A 15274-nucleotide genomic window follows, 5' to 3' on the forward strand; every position below is an offset into this window, starting at 1 on the left:
TTCTTTTTGCTTCTATTCATATGCGAGTTCGTTCCGTCGTTCAAGCCCCAGCACGTATGAAAAACTACCTATGCAAATGTCGATAATGGTAATTCAGCGATTCACGCCTCTACTTATTTTCTGCTTACGTGGACCAGTATACGCAATCCAATCGTATGTGAAGCCTCATGTTCCCCCAGCCACCAACCATTCTTCACGGCCGAAAGAAAAAAACAAAGACCATCATCTGCCAGGCACAAAAAAGCACAGGTAAACGGGATAAAGTGGACATCGGAACCCTATCAAGCAAATGCTTTGTAATCTTCCCCAACTTTCGGTTCGGAGCGGGACATAAATTTGGGATCCGAACTGCGAAAAAAACACCCGCGCCCGCTGAACGGTCCAGTACCCACTGTAACAGTAGCTCTCTAACAAATTTGGAAGTGGCACTCTGAATTCCGTATCGCCAAAGCCATTCAAGCTCAGGACAGGCTTTTGTACATGTCAATAATTTACGCTTTTCTTTCTTTCTTTTTTTGGTTCTTACAAATCAAACATGCAGGTTGCTTACACACCCACTGCGCGGCACCCTTTTTCTTTTGATTCAAATTTTATTGATTCGGCAACGGTGCCTACCCGGGTACCCGTCGCAGAAGCCGAAGGTTTTTGGAACGTGGAAGATAGCGCATATGGCGTTGAACACTGCAGGAATTGTATCATGCGATGGCTACCAGCTACCATCATGGTCCTAGCTAACCCCGTTAACCCGGTGGGGTCAAATAGCCCCTCTCCTCCTTCGCACAAAGTTCTATATAAACTCCAATCGATCCCCAATTCCTCAATCCAACCTCATCGCTCAATCAAATCCCCCAACCAGGCATATCTCTCACTTGCGCATCTAAGCTTCAAGCTCCAAAAATCCAACACCACCCAACACGTCCCAAAATGTCCGCCCCCTCCGACCTCTCCATAACCCTCTACTCCAACCCCGGCTGCCCTTACGTCCACCGAACCCTCACCACCCTCCACGAACTTTCGATCCCGTTCACCCCCTCCTTCATCGACCTCAGCACCCCTCGCCCGGAATCCTACCTAAAAATAAACCCACGGGGCACGGTCCCGGCCCTAACCTTCACCTCCCCATCCTTCAACGGTAAAGAAGTAGTCATCAACGAAAGCTTGATAATAGTCCACTTCCTTGCCGATTTATTTCCAAACCATTTGATCCCTTCGGCGGGTAATCTGGAAGGTGCGGCCGAGAGAGCTAGGATTTTATTCGTGATCGATACTTGGGGGAATAAAATCGGTAGTTTGTTCCTGAAGGTTTCGCTGGCTAGCGTGGGGGGTGAGGAGGCGGCGAACGAGGCTGTCGAGGCGGCCGTGACGGCTGTGGAGAAGGAGATTGAGCCTTTGCTTGTCAAGTTGGAGAGGGATGGGGACGGGCCTTTCCTCGGTGGGAGGGACAAGTTTACGCTTGCCGAGGCAGGTCTACATTTTACAAATCATGATATAAAACCGAACCGCTAACTAGAATCGCGAACAAACAGGTCGCGATCGCTCCTTTCATTCTCCGCAGCTTCGCCCAAGCGAGCGATGGTATCATCCCATCATCGTTCAAGGAAAGACTGCTCGCCTTACCGAACTTTGGAAAATGGGCGACCGAAGTTCTTAAGAATGAAAGCTTGTTGAAGGATTGGGACGAACCCACCTTTTTGGAAGGAACGAAGAAGAGGTTGCAACAGTTCAAGGATGGGACGTTTAAGCCCAAGGTTTAAATGAATCCTCCGTTCGGTATGATAGTAAATGAAGAGCCGGGGATCGGGATGTGATAAGCAGCAGGTCTATGTTCAATACAACCGTCTTGTGATTGAAAGAATGGATGCGTTGCAAGTCTTTTCGTCTCGTTCGGAGAGCAATATAGACCTGGACAGCTCCGATAAACCTACATGTACAAGTTGTAAGTTGCGAATAGATTACGAGGGTGTACGGCCACATGCAATATCAAAACTTAATTAATAGAAATTAGCATTATCATTGATTCCTCCTAATAGTCATAGGCACAATTCCCCGTAATTTGCTTCCTATCACAAAAAATGTCGTATTTTTTTTATTTTATCATCCCCACCTACCGGACAGTAAACTCACACCTCCACGTATTTCATAAGTTAAATGGATATTGATCAAAAAAGGAAAGAAAGGACCGAAAGCGGAGAAGAGGGGAAAAGAACCAAAAAGGGGAGGGTCAAAAGTAGATACAGGAAAGAGTAAAAAAGGGTTTGGTCGAATAACTTTATTTCTCAGAACGATCCAATGTTGTGTTTTTCTTTGGAAGGAAAAAGAAAAAGAGGAAACTACAAGAAAGAAGAAAAAAGACCAGAAGTGAACATGGTTAGGATTAAAGTGTATTGAGTTCTTGCCCTCGGTGGCTTATCATTCACACTTAGCCACCGTCGATGAAACGTTGTCTTGTAAGAGAGTATTGACAAGAAATGAATGGTTAGAGGTGTATATTGATGTCGATTGTCGATGTTTCTACCTGCTAGCAGATAGACGTATTGGTCGGTCACCCGGTAAAAGCCAAATCCAAGATGAACGGCAGTTTCCTGCGCCATCTCGAGATTTAAGCCTTCCTGGAGCGGGTGACCGGACCGCCTGGGCTTGGAGCACGAGCACGGAGTTCTCCGTTTCCGGCTCCATCGTAGGTGGTAGAGAGGGCATTCTGGCTAGGCTTAAGAGTAGTTGGGGTCTTGACGACGTTTTCCAAAGCAGCATCGGAGAACTTGGGGTCGAGGCTGATGGTTCCGTTCGAGATAGACTTGCGAGCAGCTCGCTTTCCAGACTTCTTGTAGGTAGCCAAGTAGAAGGAGATGAAGAGGACCAAGTAGGAGGACAAGATGCCCATGCCGGCGAGAGCAGCGAATTCCTCACCGGCGCATTCGCCTGCACTGGGCATCCATTTGAAGTAGGTGGAGGTGAAGTAGGTGTAGGAGGCGAAGTAAACGAAGCCTGGAAGGAATCGTGTTATGTTAACACCTGGTTCTCGCAGTTGTGAGGGCCGAGCGCGGGAAATGGGTCTTCTTTCTTACCAAGATCAATAATAAACTGAGCAATCTGGAGTCTGGTGATCCATTCCTTCCACCAGACACGGATACCGCGAGCGGAAAGGAAGTAGTACCAGTACATCACAACATGGACGAACAAGTTGATGGTGATTGGGACCCATTGCTACAAACAAGACAATGTCAGCAAGCCATCTACGATACGATACGCTCTGAGATCAATCCAATCGGCAGAAACTTACCACAGAGGTTGTTCCAACGAGCTGAGTATAGCATAACAACGCGGTAGCACCGTGGTGGTAGGTGTGGAGGAAGGCTATTTTACACCCCGTCAGCAACCAATCACATCACCCATTGCGTCCAATCGATCAATCAACCTCGGGGACACTTACTCAATGGCTTCTTCTTCAAGAACAGGAAGACGGTATCAAGGAGCTCGAACTACATCAACCCGTTAGTCATACATCCTCTCCGATCCTTCGGTGGCCGGCTGCGGCCGCAGCTCTGCTATCGAATGCTTACATATTTCGTCAAATAGTTCAGCTGTTAAAAAAATGCACGTCAGCATCACCATCTTCACAGCTATCCGGATACCCAAAGCCAGGTAAAGGGCAAAGCGAGCTTAAGGAGAAACTTACGTAATAAATAACAACCAATTTCTGGGTGTACGAGTTGATATTGCAGATACCATAGAACAATCCGTTACGAAGCAAAATTGGAATCAGCTGCTCCATTGCCAAAGCCAGGAGCGAGCCGGAGAGAAAGGTCAAAAAGACATTGTGGATCTGGAAGAGGGCGTTCAATCGCAGAGCCTTCCTATCGGCCATAATGGCCTTACCGCCGAAGATGACGATGTAGTAAACGGTTATGATCGCCAAGGCATGGGGAAGAGTCGAGACGGGTGTCTTGCCGTGCTCGAACTCGAACTCTTCGGCCGGGTAGCCTACGACTAATTCGAAAACCTTGGAGAAGATTGGCCATAGGTGAATACCGAAGGGTCGGTCTATGGAAGGGATAGGAAGGGACGACATGTTTACTGTCCCTGATTATGGGGAGGATTAAGGGGGAGGAAGGTCGAGACCGGTCGTGAGACTATCGTTATTCGTGTTTATAGGGTGGTTTGGGTGACTACGAAGGAGGAAGAGGCGGAGAGGATCGAGATGGAGAAGATGATGAGGATGAAGAGGAGGAGGGTGATGGAGGAATTCAATCCGGTTCAGGAGTCGGAACCAGCGGATATGAAGGAAGGTAGAGCTTTTAGACTCTGGACCGGATGAGCAAGAGCAGCCACACCCACAACACGAATGGAAAGTCTCGGCAGGCTTATGTCGGTGTCCTCCTCGACAGTGCACGTCTTATCGAATGGCAGGTCGACAGGTGCCGTGGGCGTCCTTCAATCTGCCTGATTTTCGGGGTGTCGCGCTGGGGACACACGTCTGCGGGTGCAGGGCTTGTGTCTCACAAGGACCGTTCGGGGATGGTATCGAAAAGGAATGGCAAGAACCGAACGAACAGCGGCAGTAACAAGTCGACGCAATGATACTCGCTCGCGCCCCAAAGGTCAGTTCGTGAAGAAGGAGAAGAGCAAAAAAAAAAAAGGGAGGTTGAAAAAACTCGTTAACTTATTACAAGATTGATTGAACTAGGAAGTATTTCTCGAGTCTATAAAGCGGTGGAACGAACAGGTTATAAAGGAGAGAAACAATAACCCTGGCCCGTAAACCTTCCGCTGTCTAAGTTTCGATTCGAATGTGAGCTAGATCATGCAGACACCAGGAGGTCTAACTAGAGGATTTTTGATCTAACTAACAAGGAATTTTTAACTAGACCGCCCTGCTCACGAGAGGGAGAGAAGAAAAACAAAAAATTTTCAAATCACGAAATTACATGCGAGGTGTCCCTTCGCTGCTGCTTCCTTTTTTTCCTCTCCTTCGCAAAAGTCCCGGGAATGCGCATATATGCGTGCACATGCAAAGGGGCTGCAAAATCATAACAAACAGCCAGGTTTCCAAGCCTAAAGAATCGATCTTGGTTGAGGCTGTCCAGCTCGGTTCGCCCGTCATGTTGCATATTTCTGTGGCGGAAATTACTGGGGTGCAGCTAAACGTATTCCCCAGACCCGTTTGCTGTCCCACGCCAGGCCTGCTGGAACCCATCGAATAGGAAAAAGGGATTTTCCCATTAAAATTGCTGGTAATCTTTTTTCCATCCCGCATATGACGGCAGTCGGTCGTTCATCAGGCATGTGAACAGAAACCCAATTCCAACTAGCGGGCCTTCCTCCGTGTTCAACTGACCCAATCGATGCTCCATCACGAAGTTTATAGGTATAAAAGTGTCCTTTCCATTGGACGTGATCACCGGTCCTCCTTCCTAAAACCGACCATAGCATTCCTCTAAACAGCAGCTGTGCGAGCCGAGGTTCATGCTCAGTCGGTTTTTTCCTTTCTTTCTCTTGCTACGAAAGTATATCCACTTCAGTTGGGATTTTTTAAATTTTTTTTTTTTTTATGGTCGGAGCGACATTCTTCCGTTTCCGCTGAATCCGTGGATGTCAATCGCATCGAGCTCTGACCAGAACCTTGACGCAACACACATTGGGCAGACAATGTATATGCCGACGAGTTACGCCGTCATAACCATGGTACGGCAAAACCGGGTGGGACCTTGCCCGCTTTGCGTCAGGGGGTTTGATTGCAACTTTCTAGAATCCTATAATATATGTACATATGTCGCCCAAGTCTTGGTGTTTTGAAATTTAATATTATAATCCCAGTTGTGTCTATCCATTTCGCAATTTGCTACATCTTTTCACACAACCGTACCGATACAAGACAATAGGACCTCGTATTCGGTGATATAGATATTATCAGCGGCAGCGATTCGCTATCGAAGTGTACAACTGGCAGCTTTCAAAGCAATCAAGACGTCACGACTTGAATGGTTTATAACGGAAAGGCTCTTCAAAACTCCGTGCGGCGTATAGATATACCAAGGTACATACGTTCGAGTAAACTCCGTTCCAAGGTATTTAAAATGAAACGACGCAGTGGCGCTGGGACCATTCGGAATTGCATCGAACAACGGTAACCGGTGTTGACGGTTACGCAACCTACGCGGACGGAGCCTTGTACCACCATTACCACCATCGCTTGCAATTGTCTCGCCGCATCCATATCTCATCGCCCTTTTCGACGACTACTTTCCCAATATATACCTCCACTCGTAGTTAATTTGAAAAAGATTACCAATGGCTCTGAAGCTCTGCCGGGTACACGATATCAAGATCAGATGCCTATGGTTCCGGAAAGCCTACATGGTCTGTAGCTATAATATGACCGCAAACTTCCGATCCCAATCCTCTCTACGCAGTCAAAGTCGATATAACAGTACACCGAAGTGTTGATCTTTTCCATTTCATTTCCCGCCACCGCCAACTCCTAGTTCTTTTTCGTCGTCATTTCATCTGACAATCCAGAGCTTGTTTTTTTGTATAAAAGGAAGAAAAAAACAGAAGGAGTATATCAACCAAAGAAGATGCAAAAAAAAAAAAAGTTGTTTAAGAAAAAGAGAAAAGAAAAAAGGGTTGTGAATAAATTACGCAAGAGTTTTCTTTACAGTCGACAATTCCATAGAACCCGAAGAACCTTCCACCTCCTAGTTAACCACAGCCAAAGGGAGTGGGATCGTCCTCCAAGAATCCACAGAAAGGATTATCCAACATGTGAGAAGAAGGCACCCCCCTTCTCACTGCCAGCTACGGTAATACCCTCCTATCCATCTACCAATGTTGTATGGTGGTCGCGGACCCTTTATTTTTTAGCAGCAGGGGGGTACAGCTCCTCGGCAAGGTGCACACCGAGCTCCTCTCTTAGTGGCTTGAGTTCCGAGAGGTACTGCTCGTATTGAATGTTGTTCTCGACCTTGGCTCTGATGCCTATATTCAAAATTAGCCCTTTCATATTTCCCAATATATATCGCTGTAGATGGCCCACCTTCGAAGATTCTGACGGCGGTGGGGAAGTCATTCACCCGTCTGGCGGCACGGAGGGCAGCCTCGATGACAGAGGTTGATGGGACAAGATCGTATGCGAAGCAGTTGTTCAGGTTTCGCTGTATTGTAGTCAGGAAAGTGCGCTTATCACGTGGCCATATCCGGAATTTAAGAGGGAAGGAAGGAAAGGGGAGTCAATATAACGAACCTGAAGCTCGAAAACATCCTGCACACCGTCGAATTCCTTCTCGTACCTATCGTAAACATCATATCAGCCAACTGTTCGGACCCAATTGAATTGTTCTTCCGCCATATCCCGTAATATAAAAAATGTGTTTTTTTATATCGCTTCCGTACACCCGCGATTTTCACCACCCGAAGGCCGGTTCTCTCCGCACAAAAACACCGGTATTCCCGCAGCGATTCTCCCCAGCCATTTAATATTTTCCTCACCTGGCGGTAAACTCCTCGAAGGTCTCTTCGTCGTGGGCACTCGAATAACCTCTCACACCCAATGTCGCCGAGGGAGCAGCATATCGAGAGACGACGGCACGGGGAACAGTCGCCGTTCGGAGGACGGAGAGAGGACGGGTAGCGACGGCGGCCGAAGAGACCAATCTGAGAATCGAGGGGGACATGTTCGGCTGTAGGTATGGATGTAAGAGGTACTTGTTGGGTTATATGTAATGTCGTGAAGAAGAGTGGCTGAGAAACAGAGGTGGTATTTCGGGTGTTGCGGGGTTTTTATTGGTGGAAAGGATGGGTTTTTTTTGGTGGGATAAAATTCTTAACAGGGAATTTCAGATGGATTCAGGTGAAGCCGACAGACGACGACGAAGATAACTTTTTACCACGACCGGCAGGAAGATGAAAAAAGTCGGCGGTGAAACCGGGGTTTAGAATATTCCCTCTCGGCGGTTTAACCAAGTACTGAGAAGGAGAAGGGAAAGAAAACGTGAGGTTCCGGATGACGGTGTGGTTCACTTGATTAACGTTGCAGGTAAAATCCAGCGTAGCTCGGGTGCTAAACTTTTTCTTTCTCTTTCCCTTCCTGACCCGGGCCAATGATTGATTCTCTCGATCAAACGGACTGGAACGCTATCGATTGCAGCAAGAACAACCGGCTGGCTGGCTTCAAACAGGAACAGACGGGCCTCGGAAATCGAAAAAGAGAAGGGAAGCGGAAAAAGAACATGACATGACATGATGCTGCTGCCACTAGCCTGCTCACGGCCATTGACCAATCACGGCCGTGGGAGCTCATCCCTGGCCTGTAATTGTTGACTCTAGCATTCGTTAATCCTTCCTCCTGCCCGGGTACGTACTGCATGTTTCTGGATAGAAAGAGAGCTATGTTGGCCGATGCGGACTTGTCTCGAAGGCGCTTACATGATCAATCATGATATCAACCATTATCAATTCGCATTTCCCCGGGTATCATAACATATAATGTACAATAACAGTATATAATCCATAGTCCGAATGGGTCAACCAAGGAAAAAATAAAATAAAAAAAATAAAAAAAAAAAGAATTTTAAAAAATAGAAAGCCTGGAACGTCCGCCTAGCATGCCGACGATATCGTATCCAAATGCATAACGCTCCAGTCCACCGCCACCCGCCTCCTCTTCAACCGATCTTGCTCCAATTCCTCGCAATCCTTAGCCTCAAGCATCCCTTTCATCTTTTCTAAAATTCTCCAGCTGTAGACTTCTACCACTATTTTCTTTCTGGGTCGAGTTTTGGTTAATCTTGCCAGAAATTTGGTAATATCATCCCGCTGTGCCTCGTCAGCAAGCAGGATCGCTTTCCCCTTCGCTCTGCTCAACATCCTCATCTCCTCGCTAGCTGCCAAATCTCCACAGCTTCCGCGGTAATTCACTTCCAAAGTCTTCAAAAGTTCTTTCACATCCGATCTATCCGACAAACGTTCAATCAAATACACCCGACTTTGAAATAACGGCGACGTCAAAACCGCCAACTCTTGACTATCCTGCGTCTGCGTCGCCTCCGGATCCTCAACTTCCTTCCCCGCAGACTGTCCATTCTCCGATATCTGCGATAGCGGTCTCTTCCGTTTTTGTGACGGCTGCGATTCGGTCTGAGTGGTAGCCTGCGAAGCCCGAAACGAAGGTTGCGACTCGACCACAGGAGTCCACTGTCTCACGGTAGCCAACTTGTTCGTCGTCTGGGAATCGGCCTCCCAGACCGGTTTGGCCAGCATCCCCTTAGGTTGTTCTGTGCCAAAAGGTCTGAACCGCCGTCTTCTCTCAGCCGACGCCTTAAGTTTCCCCTCCCACTCCCTGATCTCATCCATACAATCATCCGACACCGTACTCGCTTTATCCCCCATAACCTGCAATTCTTCAAATGTCACGGCTTCGGTGAACTCCCTTTCCTTATGAATCTTCTGGACTCTCGGCCAACGTAGAGTCCAGTAGTCCGAAAACGCAGCCTTGTCGAACCCGGCGCCGAAGCATTCCAACACAAGTGGCGAATTGAACAAAAAGTCTGGCTCGGAGAAGTGACTTTCCAAAGGTAGGACGTCGTACGTCGTATCGGGATTCTCGGAGTACCCGACTCCATGAAAGTATCTGTGCGATTTGAGGAACGTGAGGTCTGCTTGTGTGAAGTTGTAGGAAACCGTAAACACAACTTTGAAAATGGGCTTCGCGGCCTATATGCAAGTTAGCGTCCATATTGTCTTGGGATATTGTCAAGGGGCCGCTTACCGACGTCACCACTTCCCGCTTATTAGTCAGGCAAGCGGCATAAAACGTATTAGCGTCAGCCGGATTTACTAAACCACCCGTTAGCATCTCTCTATGATCTCATGCCTCGAAAATAAAATAAAACTTACATCCCCTCTCGACCCCCCTCTTCCCGCCACACCGACCTCCAACCACCACAAAATCCGCACTGTCTCCAAACCCCGGAATATAATCCCTCTTAAGCTTAACCCAGTAATTCCCAGTCCCTACGCCCCAACCGACATACCTCCCCTCCACGGGCTTCATCACAAACCCTTCCCACTTCAACCCAATCCCCTCTGCGAAAGTTTCAAAGAAAACATCTCTGGCATTCGGTCTGGAGAAATCTATAAGTTTTCGAGTCACCAACTCCGCTTTGTTCTCCATCCGGTGGACCAACGACTCCAGATGATGTCTTCGCGCAGCATAAGTATTCGCCGGCGTGCAGATATCATCCAACAAAATGCAATCGAAGAACTTTAGCATGATATGCTCCGTCGACTGGTGTTTATGCGCCACGGACAAACGCGTTCCAACGTATGTTCCGGACCGCATAACATGATTGCGTATGCTATGAAAACTCGCAATCTTATCTTCCGTATCAGAGTACACCAAAAACTCGGCTTCGAGGATGCACCGTTGTTTTATTCTCCGTTTTGTGGGGTCGTCGAGGTGGAGGCATTGGCGGATTATTCCGTGACAGCCGATACGGTCTTGCGTCGAATCCCGGCCGGATTTGCTGTATATTCTTAACCAGTCGTCTTTGTCCTTCGTCAGATCTATATGGATTTGACAGTATTCTACTATCGTTAGAATCCGTATCCCGTCTACCAGGTAAGTCAGGGGACGGCATACCACCATCGTACTTCCTCTCCAAAGCCCACGTCTTCCTCCCCGCCATCCTTATCACCTTCTCACAACTTAGCGCCTTCACGAAGACCGGTCGTCCAACTTTAACCCCCACTTCCGGTAACAACAGCCTCTCCGCCGCCTCCCTCAGCTCCTCTTCATCATCCGGACTAGGCGCACAGGGAAACAACCTAAAGGTCTTGCTCCCCAGCACGGACAGCGCAGACTCCAGTTGCCCCCTTATCCTCCATATCTCCGGCAACAAAAAATGGAATTCGCGGAACAAGTTATCTGGTTCGAGAGTCACAGGTAACAACGACTTCAATATTATACGAGTAAACCACTTCGCATCACGGCTGGAAAGGCGCATGTAAATCCTCCCAAGGAGGTGTTGACGAATCGGAGTACCGCTTTTGTTGGTAGTCGGCAGCGGTTTCCCCCTCGAACTCTCGGAACCCCGAATATCGGAACTCGAAAACCGGCAGTGGGAGGCAAGTTCATTAAGAACTTCTTCGATTTCGGTGATAGTGACGGCATTGGACGGTAATATCACATTTTCCTGGCAGTGGTTCCCAAAACCATAAGTCTTCCATTCTTACTCTTCCGAAAGATTCGAAAACATACACTCATAGCGAACACCCTCTCCACGCACTCCCCGAGATCTCTATGACGGATATTTCCTCTCCCACCGGTTCTCCACTCCTTCAACTCCTCAATCCTTCCCCTACCGAAGCACATCGCCGCCGAAACAGCGGTGATCAACCCATCCTCCTTGAAGCCATATACCCGATCCGGGCGCCCCTCCGGCCATAGCAACGAGAACAGAGGTAACCAGAGGTTAGGCGGTAGGTCGGATCGGAAGTATGTGAGCCAGGAGGTTATGTGGGTTTTATATTGAGATGGGAGTTCGCCGGCGCCGGAGGGGTTGTGGAGGGACTCGAGGGTGGATAGGAGGTCGCAGACATGGGAGAAGAGGAATGGCATGGTTTTCCTTCTCTTTTAATACGGTGGATCCGGGGGTGTTGGAAGAGGTAAGTTATATATATATTTTATCAGAACATCGGGTCTTAACGGTCGACAAGACAGGTTTTATATCACCAACGACCAAGGATCATAATTCGAATTCAATGATTCAGCATCTATAGAATACAAAATAAAATCCGCCTTGCAATTAGCATTCGCTTCCAAATGAGCAATACGTTTTCTCAGCTGAACGTGAGAGGGAATGATACCATTCGGTTTATATACAAAATGAATAAAAGGGGGACAGTCGCGTAAGACTCATGGTGGAGATGTCTTTGGCGGCTTTTTTGTTTCGGCGAAGCGAATGGCCTGGTTAGGGGCCCTTGCTGTTCTCGTGCGACACATTCAATGCCAAGACGACCTCGTATATGCAGAAAGCGCAACAGGGAAGATGACGGCTAACACATCTTGAGGTCTCGTGAGCTGTATTTCAGTCTCCCCGAATAGAGTCCGCCCGATGGTTTGTATTTCGACATTACGAGAGGTGCCTCGAATTCTTTATTCTATGGAACTGAATTTTTGGAAATCCTATAGGGATAAGCAGTTTCGTAAGTAAAATTCTTACGTGTATTTCAGCCCGAAGTTGGGATTCGCCCCGTCTAGCACTCGAGTCGAACCCTTAGAACACATCGATACCGGCTCCCTCAATTGAAGACTTCGAACTCCGTCAGGTTCGAAAAACTTTTTTTCGATCGCAGAATCTCAAATTAGTTAGCGCACCTTTTGTTAATCCCTGTCAGAAAACCCTACTCGGTAAACCCTCCACAAGCCAAATGCTGCATACTTCCACACCTTGATATCTACGACCATAGAAAGAGGACTACTGCGTATCCCGTCCGCTCTGCGCTACATAAGCCTCTTATCGATGTCTTAGTATTATCGTGGGTGACCAGATGAGAATCGGCATTGTTGTAGATTCACATTATTTTTTTTTGGAGTTTTGGTTTTTTGAAGATTGAAGCCATCGGGATATCTCCAACTCTTTTTTTTTTTTTTTGTGGCCTAAATTTGAACCTCGACCTTAACTGCAACCTGGCCTCGAATCCTAACTGCGACCCTAAATCGAATTCCTGTAAACGCTTTGCAGGGACGTTTTATCGAGTTGGCATGAATTTGATATCATCTACCAACGGAATATTTCGAATTGTCAATTGGATTTTCAAATATTTGGCCTGGTGGCTATATATATCGTCACGATTAATGCAATCGATACCTAGTATCTTGATTATAACCCGGAGCTTCTCCGTAGAGGCTGGTATCGTGAGCCCATGACTACCTAGATCTACAGCCTGCGATGATTCGGTCCCTGATACCTTTATAACGCCTGGCCTCTCTAACTTAGCTTGCAAAGCGGCCGTTGCACACATTCCTCCGTTCATCGCATGCATCGATATCACGCACTATCGGCCTCCTTTGACCCATCATTCCCCCTCCTGACATAAACCACCAGATTGTTAAAAACCGCCCCACCGCCCCACCCTTCCTCCGGCCACTCCAACTTCACATACCCTTCCTCCCTCCTAACCCTTTTCGCCTCCTTCAACATCTCATCCACCTCTCCGCTCTCAACAACCGCATCTTCATAAATTTCGAACGCATTCCCGATCCATACTTTGGGTTTGTACATAAGATACTTATGATTCAGCCATACGGAGGCATGGGGCATATATACCACTGCGTTTTCATACCAGTTTTTGTCCCATCGGTCTTGGTTTGTTGGGAGGGAGGGGGTGGGGATGGGGGTTATGTTGTAGGTTGAGAGGATGAAGGTGTCGATTGGGGTGTAGATTGGGTCGTAGGAGAGGGTGGTTAGGTTTTGTTCATCCTCATTACCACCACCTTCCTTTTCTTCCTCCTCTTCTTTTTTCTCCGTCCGAGGAACCTCGATATCCTCCGAATTTTTCGACCACCCGTAGGATTCTCGAAGGACCTCAATGATAGCTAATACGGCAGCAAGCTGATACCCCGGCGCAGCCTTAAAAGTCTCGGATAGCGACCCAAGAGCTAAAATAAGAACGTTCTTAATCCTTCCTTCCTCCTTCCCATTCCCTTCATCTCCACCTTTTTCCACGGAAGGAGGAGTAACTCCGAACTCTCGCCTGACCATCCCTTTCACCTTCTCACAACATTCCGAAGCCATGAACCCCGCGATCTGCTTCTCAACTCTCGTCCTAACCTTTACCAACTCTGCTTCGTCTATTTTCTCGTCCTTGACGACTTTTGTTTTATCATGGAAGTCCAGGTCGGACCTATGCGCTAAAAGCGCAGAGTTGGCCCCTTTTGTTGAAGTTACCGCATTTTTGTCGGTATCGTTTTGTTTCTTTTCGTTTTTATTCTTTCCATTTTTATTTTTACTCTTTCGAGAATTTGAGTTGGAAATCGTGGTCCATCCGTCGTCGGTAGCGATCCTCGAATGCCGCTGACGGGCACTCATGGGTGGAGTTTTTTCTTGCGGAAGGGTTCCGGGATTTTTTGAGTCCCGGTATATGGTTTATTTCGCAGCTACGACCGTGGCATGACTCCGGAGCAGGAAGCTTCGCTTGGGAAAGCGCGGTGTGGTGACGACTGAAACGAAAGGTTTGAGAATTTAATAGCTCGAGGAAAGTTTGGAAGAATACCGGTAAGACAACACGGGAAGGCGTTGGAAAATTTTCCTTCGGGCCTCTTCGAGAATTCTTGACAGGAGGTTTAAGCCATAACGGTGACTTAAAATGGCCTGGCTTGTATATTTAAATTCGGTAGCCTTCCTGCCAAGTAATAATACCCCGGATGCGAGTTCCTTGCGGTCGAGTTAAATCCTAAAAAATAAAGCACCACGGCCGGTAATTAAGCCCGCCGCCCCAAACAGGCATTTACCTGGCCTTGGAACAAGCATCGTGTGCATAATACTTCGTCCAAAGTCTCAGATCGTGATCGAGCATCACCAGAATAAGAATAAGAACTCGGCTACCTACCGTAGGTTAATACACACCTTCCTGGGAACTTCCCTGGGAAGGGTTGCAAACTTGGCAGATGCCAGGTTGGATTCGAGATACCTTACTGCGACGACGTATGGATTCACGCTTAAAGATCGAATTGCGATATTCCGCACCCCTCTGACCTTGAATCGAATACTCCCTGGATTTTTAAGAGCTCCGGAAGAGCTCGAGACTTGGTGTATAAAACCCCAATGTAACGTTCCTCGGGAGGTCTTTTTGAATAGTATCCAAACCAAAATACTCCACACTCCTTTAACCCTCGAACATCAATATTCCACTCCTTCGATTTAACCCCCCTTCTATCTCAAATATATAATCAAAAGAATAATCAAGAAACACCGAAAATGCGTCCCACGACCCTCCTCCTCCTGCTAACCGCCACCGCCATCTCCGCCGCCCCGATCCCCAACCCCAGACCCCAAAACTGGAAAAACGTCGGCGCAGGAGTCGTCAACGGCATCGGTTTCGTCTGTACCTTCCAAGGCGAACAATGCCAACAAATCGGAGATGCCGTCAAAAACGGTCTCAAAGATACTGTTACCAAGGGTCCAAAGTTGGGCGAGAAGGAGGCGGACAATATCATGAAAGGGGGTTTGAAGGATACCATCAGTGGGTGGAATAGGAAGTAGATGTTATGGTAAAG

General features: G+C 47.7%; 6 protein-coding genes across 6 annotated transcripts; 2 read left to right on the forward strand and 4 right to left on the reverse strand.

Annotated features, from left to right (window-relative positions):
• Nucleotides 1–924: 924 nt before the first annotated feature.
• DFL_002172 (uncharacterized protein) lies at nt 925–1754 on the forward strand (the record flags this gene model as incomplete). The annotated part of the gene is made up of 2 exons (XM_067630921.1): nt 925–1461; nt 1527–1754. The coding sequence occupies 2 exons, from the start codon at nt 925–927 to the stop codon at nt 1752–1754; spliced, it is 765 nt and encodes a 254-aa protein (XP_067493516.1).
• Nucleotides 1755–2599: 845 nt separating this feature from the next.
• On the reverse strand, nt 2600–4069 carry DFL_002173 (uncharacterized protein; the record flags this gene model as incomplete). The annotated part of the gene is made up of 6 exons (XM_067630922.1): nt 2600–2985; nt 3066–3204; nt 3281–3354; nt 3431–3479; nt 3561–3581; nt 3677–4069. The coding sequence occupies 6 exons, from the start codon at nt 4067–4069 to the stop codon at nt 2600–2602; spliced, it is 1062 nt and encodes a 353-aa protein (XP_067493517.1).
• A 2781-nt stretch (nt 4070–6850) lies between these two features.
• Nucleotides 6851–7670, reverse strand: DFL_002174 (uncharacterized protein; the record flags this gene model as incomplete). The annotated part of the gene is made up of 4 exons (XM_067630923.1): nt 6851–6975; nt 7034–7151; nt 7241–7286; nt 7486–7670. The coding sequence occupies 4 exons, from the start codon at nt 7668–7670 to the stop codon at nt 6851–6853; spliced, it is 474 nt and encodes a 157-aa protein (XP_067493518.1).
• Nucleotides 7671–8595: 925 nt separating this feature from the next.
• DFL_002175 (uncharacterized protein) lies at nt 8596–11614 on the reverse strand (the record flags this gene model as incomplete). The annotated part of the gene is made up of 5 exons (XM_067630924.1): nt 8596–9708; nt 9764–9831; nt 9892–10581; nt 10637–11189; nt 11255–11614. The coding sequence occupies 5 exons, from the start codon at nt 11612–11614 to the stop codon at nt 8596–8598; spliced, it is 2784 nt and encodes a 927-aa protein (XP_067493519.1).
• A 1432-nt stretch (nt 11615–13046) lies between these two features.
• Nucleotides 13047–14087, reverse strand: DFL_002176 (uncharacterized protein; the record flags this gene model as incomplete). The annotated part of the gene is made up of 1 exon (XM_067630925.1): nt 13047–14087. One exon carries the CDS (start codon nt 14085–14087, stop codon nt 13047–13049), a length of 1041 nt encoding a protein of 346 aa, XP_067493520.1.
• Nucleotides 14088–14975: 888 nt separating this feature from the next.
• On the forward strand, nt 14976–15260 carry DFL_002177 (uncharacterized protein; the record flags this gene model as incomplete). The annotated part of the gene is made up of 1 exon (XM_067630926.1): nt 14976–15260. The coding sequence occupies one exon, from the start codon at nt 14976–14978 to the stop codon at nt 15258–15260; it is 285 nt and encodes a 94-aa protein (XP_067493521.1).
• Nucleotides 15261–15274: the final 14 nt, after the last annotated feature.

The sequence above is a fragment of the Arthrobotrys flagrans genome, assembly GCF_004000055.1.
Source record: "Arthrobotrys flagrans strain CBS H-5679 chromosome Unknown unitig_3, whole genome shotgun sequence".
NCBI lineage: Eukaryota > Fungi > Ascomycota > Orbiliomycetes > Orbiliales > Orbiliaceae > Arthrobotrys > Arthrobotrys flagrans.